The sequence below is a fragment of the Solanum stenotomum genome, chromosome 9, assembly GCF_019186545.1.
Source record: "Solanum stenotomum isolate F172 chromosome 9, ASM1918654v1, whole genome shotgun sequence".
In the NCBI taxonomy this organism is placed as follows: Eukaryota; Viridiplantae; Streptophyta; class Magnoliopsida; order Solanales; family Solanaceae; genus Solanum; species Solanum stenotomum.
This window is the reverse complement of record NC_064290.1, coordinates 1,692,612-1,699,474: the sequence shown is the minus strand read 5'-3', so window position 1 is coordinate 1,699,474 and position 6,863 is coordinate 1,692,612. Positions and strand designations below refer to the sequence as shown.

The 6,863-nt window shown below is 31.5% G+C and overlaps 1 protein-coding gene across 1 annotated transcript; it reads left to right on the top strand.

The window, feature by feature from the left end:
• The first annotated feature begins 3,736 nt into the window (after nucleotides 1-3,736).
• On the top strand, nucleotides 3,737-4,938 carry LOC125875934 (50S ribosomal protein L4, chloroplastic). Its single transcript, XM_049557003.1, has 2 exons — nucleotides 3,737-4,643; nucleotides 4,717-4,938. The coding sequence occupies exons 1-2, from the start codon at nucleotides 3,818-3,820 to the stop codon at nucleotides 4,752-4,754; spliced, it is 864 nt and encodes a 287-aa protein (XP_049412960.1). The 5' UTR covers nucleotides 3,737-3,817; the 3' UTR covers nucleotides 4,755-4,938.
• The last annotated feature ends 1,925 nt before the right edge of the window (nucleotides 4,939-6,863 follow it).

The window sequence follows — 6,863 nt, the reverse complement described above, 5'->3', positions numbered from 1 at the left end:
CTCTTCATTTGAAATACAAAGTGACTTTGAAAGGTAAAGTAAGCACATAAAATACAAAACTTGTTGGTAAACAATTAGGTTGAATACAAAACAAAAGAGAAATACAAACTTGTTCACATATAAATTGAGATTGAAATATAGAATGAATATCCAATAAAATACAAAATTGTTAGCATATAGTTAGAATGAATACAAATTAAGAAGGAAATTCAAACATGTTAATTGAGATTGAAATACAATGTAAAAACAAAAAATGTGAAACTTTTTTATATATAGATCTAGATAGAATGAATACAGTCAGCCCAATAAGCTACTCAATTTAAATTATTTTTTTCAGCTATATTCTCCATAACACAAGTTGTAATTCAAACTCTTTTTTCCCGAATAAAGTAAAACTTTTTGTGAGTCATGTTGTATTCTCTAATTCCCACTCTTATATCTCAACATGTTTGATGAAATGTACAATTCATCCAAAAAACTGTTACAACCCAACTAATATATTAGGTCCATATAGACTATTATGGAAGCGCAAAGCTACGTTTGAAATCTATATTATAAGAACTTATGCCTCAAGTTCTCTCTCAACTCATGTAAAATATTCATGGGTCACTAGCAGCAAGTAGCCACAAATACACAGAGCAATAACTCTGTAATATGTAAAATATCATAACTATTTGATGAATATCTAAACAAAATCACATAAAAATTGAAAAATTTGACTGTAAATCCGTAATATATAGAGTCGGTGATTTAAACATCAAATCAAAATAAATAAAAATAGATAATGGAAATTACCTTGCCAATCGAGAAATCTGCTTGAATTAATAAAGAGATATCGTTTAACAATAGAGAAAATTTCTTGATGAACAATAATTGAGCACCTTGAAGAACGATAATCTTGAAACGTGGAAGGAGGAGAAGAAACGTGAAAGGTGGGGAAGAAACGTGAATGGTGAAGAAGAAGGTTAATGCATATTGGTTAAAATTAGCAATTAAATCATAATACCTAACATATTTAGTTAAAATAACAACACTTTAAAATATTTATTTAAAATGTCAGAATGACAATACTTTAGAAAATAATATGTATTCAGATTTTAGTATTTAAAATTAACTTTATTTATGAAAACAGTCATATATTGGACCAAATTCTAACCAATTAGTTACCAATACCCATTAACCTTCCTTCTTCACCTTTCACGTTTCTACCCCACCTTTCATGTTTCTACCCCTTTTCACGTTTCCAGATTCTTTCTTCAAGGTGCTCACAAATTGTTCATCAAAATATATATTTTAATTCAAAAAATTTTCTCTAAAAGCTAAAATATTGTTGTTTTGAAAATTTTCCCTTTGAAAATAGCCTAAATTTATGCTGCCATCCAGATCTATAAAAGCCTTACATCGTCCCTTACCTCCTTCGCTGACTTTACTGGTACCTAAATCTTCCATTTTTTCCGATTGTTCTAAGTTAATTTGTTGAGTTGTGTTTGCTTAGTTATGTATATTTTGTTCTTGGAGTCAAGTTTTTATCGAAAATAGTCCATTGGAGTAAGATATGCGGACTATACCTAATGATTCACTTTAGAAGTTGGGGCGGGTTTGATTTGATAGCCGCATAACCCAAAATGTGAAAAAATCATCAGAAATTAAATCATTTTTGTTGATTTTTTAGCAGTTTGAGTCTTTCTTTGAAAGAATCATATTGCTTTATTATCCGAAAATAGTATTCTCATATCCTATAGCCTTGTAGAGCATCATCTCTGCTATTAATATATGGGAATTGCAATGAGAAGTACATTTTTTAAAATTAAATTCATACTTTTTGTTATTGTTTTAAGTTTTTTATTCGTCAATTTTTTTTTTATGGAAGTTTGTTTACATATTCATCTAATATTTATGTATTTCAGATTTTTAGTCGATTAAATAATTTTTTTCTGATTTCGTTTTAATATTTCAAATTTATTAGAATCTACAAATCCATTCATATGTTTTTTTTTGTTTGATTTTTAATACATTTATATTTGCTTTTAGGGTTTTAGATTCGGGGAAAGCATATGTCGGTCTACAAAGTCTGAATCAACAGTTTATTTGTGTATTCATTCTATCTACATATCAAAAGGTTTTACATTTTTCGTTTTACATTGTATTTCAATCTCAATTAGTATACCAACATGTTTGTATTTCCTTCTTCATTTGTATTCATCCTAACTGTATGTTAACAATTTTGTATTTTATTGGGTATTCATTTTATATTTCAATCTCAATTTATATGTGAATAAGTTTGTATTTCTCTTTTATTTTGTATTTAACCTAATTGTATATCAACAAGTTTTGTATTTTATGTGCCTACTTTACCTTTCAAAGTCACTTTGTATTTCAAATGAAGAAAGTATTTCTTTTGTATTCACAGCTTTATATTCAATCTCACTTTGTATTTATAACTTTGTATTTTCATCTCACTTTTGTATTCATATATTGTTGTATTCAACATATAGTTCATGATCGATTAGTTACATTAACTTAATGGGATACAAATTATTGTATGCATTCAAACAGAAAAAACAACTACTAAACTAAAAAAAATAAAAATTCATTCGTTATACATCATAATTTGGATACAAAATAACCGAAAAAAGCTATAAATCCCAATACATACAAAGATTTCACTGATTCAATCAGGAAAAAAATAACATTCTTGTACTCGACATATACAAATATCTCATCCAAATAAATAAAAAAATCGGAAAAAAATACCTGATTGTTTTTCGATTGTTCACTGGATGCGACAAATTTATAGTCATCAATTTTGAAAAATTCCGTTTGAAAAATATGCCATATTCAACTTGAAGAAGCTTTGAAAGTTATCAGATGAATGATTCGGAAGACAAACTAAATTATTTTAATTTTTTTTTATGTTCTTAAGAAGAAAGCAAAAAAACGCTCAACAGAAATATGGCTATTTATGCTCTTTTCAAAACATAACTAATTTGTATTTAAAATCTTTTTTACCTTTTTTTTATTATTTTTGTTCCATGATTTTCTCTGTTCTGTTATTAATTATTTGTATTCTTTCAAATTAATCAAAATAAAATAAATACATAACTAATCCCTTAACAAACTAAAATAATGACATTTTTAATAAATAATGAAACTGTTGCTAAGGAGTCCCACTAAAAGCTAAAATATTGTTGTTTTTAAAATTTTCCCTTAATTTTTTTTTTAAACGGTTCTTGATATATAGTTTGGCCCAATATAGGACTCTTTCCATAAATAAAATTAATTTAAAATACTAAAATCTAAATACATATTATTTTATAAAAAAATTGTCATTCTGCCATTTTAAATAAATATTTTAAAGTGTTGTTATTTTAACTAATTATGTTAGATATTATGACTTAATTGCTAATTTTTCCTTTAATAATTGATTCAAAGATATCATTATTTTAAGTGAAACCCCAATTAACCTTATTTGTTGATTCATAAGAATTTATTTTTGTCAAATATGCCCTTGCAATACTAACAACATACTTATCCACAAGTGAAGTCTAGAAAGGGTAGAATATATGCAGATCTTACCACTTACTATCTTGTAAAGTTATAGAGTCTGCTATATCGTGAAGGTAGAGAGTCTGTTTCGCAAATATGCCCTAAATTTATCAAATATGTGCTCAATTTCAAATACTTTGAGGGTATATATGGCTTTTCCATTTTCACTAAATTTATTTGAACAAAGAATATGAATACATTTTGATATACTTCTACCTCATTTGTGGATAACCCAATCCAAAGGCTTGCAGTTTGCTCCTTCACTGCAAAAATGGCTACTTCTTCTTTATCTTTCTTTTCTTCCACCATTTTCTTCTCTAACTCCAACACCATTCACTCCTCAAAGCAGCAGCAGAAGCACCTCATTTTCAAATCCAAACAACAACAATTCTCCATCCGTTCAGAGGCCGCCGTCGCCGCCGCCACTATTCCAATTCTGTCCTTTGATGGTACCGAAGTGGGCTCCACCACTCTCAATCTAAAATCCGCCCCTCTTGATACCGCACGCGCCGTCGTTCATCGTGGGCTCACCACTGACCTCCGCAACCAACGCCGCGGTACTGCTTCCACCCTTACCCGAGCCCAAGTACGGGGTGGTGGTATCAAACCTTACCCACAAAAGAAAACGGGTCGAGCTCGACGTGGGTCGAACCGAACTCCTTTACGACCCGGTGGTGGGGTTGTGTTTGGGCCGAAACCTAAGGATTGGTCAGTAAAGATTAACAAAAAGGAAAAGAGACTCGCTATTTCTACTGCGCTTTCGAGTGCTACGCAGAATGCTATTGTTGTGGAAGAGTTTGATGATAAGTTTGAGAAACCAAAGACTAAGGAATTCATTGATTTGATGAGAAGATGGGGATTGGACCCAAAAGAGAAATCTTTGTTTTTGATGACAGAAGTTTCAGACAATGTGATTCTCTCCAGCAGAAACATTAGCACATTGAAGATGTTGACTCCCAGAACTTTGAATCTTTTCGACATATTGGATTCTGAGAAGCTGGTTTTCACTAAATCAGCTGTGGAGTTCTTGAATGAACGATACGGAAATGATGATGATGATGATGACTGGGAGGTGGTGGACGAGGAAGAAGAAGATGGTTAGTTTTTGCCTCATTTTGGGTACGACGTTTCTTTTCAATTTTCGTTAACTCTTTAATTTGCTGCATTCAGGTGGCGAGGTGGAGGAGAGTGCTGAAAGGTCTGAGTAATATATCAACATGGGGCGAAAAGGGTCTGTTCCATTTTAGAGGAGGCTTTACCTTACAGGGAGCTTAGTATATTTCACTTTGAATTGTATTTTATTGTATGATAAAACTAGGTGATTTTGGTTGATTTCCTGTCACTGACTGCATTTGTCCATTACCTTCGTTGGATTAGTTTACTCTTGATTTTTGTTCCTCTCTCATTACCACTTTGAGTTCTTCATTTTTTATGATAAGAGTGATTAGTTACTTTACTAATTAAGTCTTGCGTTCCGGCAAAGCTACATTAATTGCTCAGTAGAAGAAGCTTTATATGAGATTTATGGGTTACAAGTTGTCCACCAGGCGAGATTCAGTAAAGTAAAACAAGTAGGAAAGCTCTGTGCTTAAGTCTTAGGTTTGAAGCAATTAAGCAAAGTTAAGAAAAGGGAAACCTTTATTTGGGTGGAAAAAGCTTAATCACCTTTTTCTTTAATACAAACACCAAGTAATTGACAGGAAAAAAATGCTCTTTACTTTGTTTTGAGTCATTGGGGGAATATGGGATGCTAAGCATTATTAACCTTGAAAAAGACCATATCAAGTAGAATATCTATGGAAGCAGATGACTTAGACATTTGTACTATCAAAATATGTGATGGAGAGTATATGAGTATCTCTAGGCTTTTACTAGAAATTTCGAGTTCGAGTGCTAATTGTTACTCTGCTTTTAGCCTCAAAATAGAAGGTTTGAGAATGAATCAACAGGTTGCACAAACTATCTTATTGATCAATTTTACATGTTTCAAAGCCAGACTGTTTAAAAAGCAAAAGAAGAACAGAAAAATGAAAAATTTACATTGTGGATGTCTATGCTACACTGATGTCTAGAGAAAAGAAGTCAATGGATTGTATAATTTCATTCAACTCATTTACTAGTCAAATATTTAACACGTGACGCTGAAACTTAGTTGTCTTAATTTTGCCAAACATGATCTTCGGTGTAGTTTAAACATTGTTATTGTATTATCTGAGACTGCTTCCAATTTGGCTATATACCATCATTTACTATTTAGTTTTCACACAAATGGCATCACTTTTTGTCGAGCAAGGTAAATGCTATGAAAAATACAATAGCAAACTTCAGGATTCTAGCAGCAAGCATGTCTAGCTTTGACATCCTTAGTATAGCATCCCTAGTGATCCACTTGTCAGTAGGTTTAAGAAGAGCAAGGGCGGTTATATTGAGCTAACTCGACTTCAAAGGATGGGTTATTTGCAATGATGCCACTGCCAGAAAATGTTTGGCAAGCCACATGGAAATTATTATCAGAAGATATCCTCCATGAAGAAAGAATATTATGGACTAATCCAGGTACAAATATTAACCTTCTTATTTCAAGTTATGATATGATTTTATTTTTCATAATTTCTGTATGGAAATAAATAGCCTTAGCAGCGACGAGCAGATGTCATTAAAATACTGTGTGCTCTATTTGCTCTTGACATAAATCAAACTCTAGAAATGCATTTAATGTCTTCTTTTCTCTGTCACAACAGTGGGCTTCTTTTCTGTTGTTCCTACAATGAGCAGATTACAATCTATACCAATTTCAATTTTTTTTTCTTTGAAAAACTGTGAGAATGTCCACTAAACTATCAGCAAATTAAACTTAAATCACGTAACTTTGTTCATAGTTAGGCATCAGTTTGACTTTGACACATGTAGAAGAAACTAGAGAGGCAGGAAACACAAGCATGAGAGATGTCATTAAGAGATATATTTTCTGGTTTGTATCTAATAGTTCTATATAAATTCAAAAAAAAATGTTTTAGGTAAATAATTTGTCATCCCTCTTTGCTGTTGAAAAAAGTTTAATGAGGAGGATTTAGTTTACCTACAAGTGGCTTTTGGTATGATAGATGGTTTGTTCGAGGGGTGGATCTAGAGGGTCGAGAGGGTGTTCACTTGAGCCCCTCGGCAAAATATTACACACTATATAGGGTAGATTTTTTGGGTTTATGTACATATATAAATTTTGAATCATGTGAACAATATGCAAAAGGTTAGTTCGGTGGTCCAAGGCATTCAAAATGCGCCTAACGTCCAAGATTTGATTCTTAAGGACTGCATTA

Bases quoted from the DNA above. Each gene is read 5' to 3' on its own strand.
- LOC125875934 (XM_049557003.1), top strand. From the start codon at position 3,818: ATGGCTACTTCTTCTTTATCTTTCTTTTCTTCCACCATTTTCTTCTCT. The intron at 4,644-4,716 runs GTTAGTTTTTGC...TGCTGCATTCAG, and splicing joins GGACGAGGAAGAAGAAGATG to GTGGCGAGGTGGAGGAGAGT.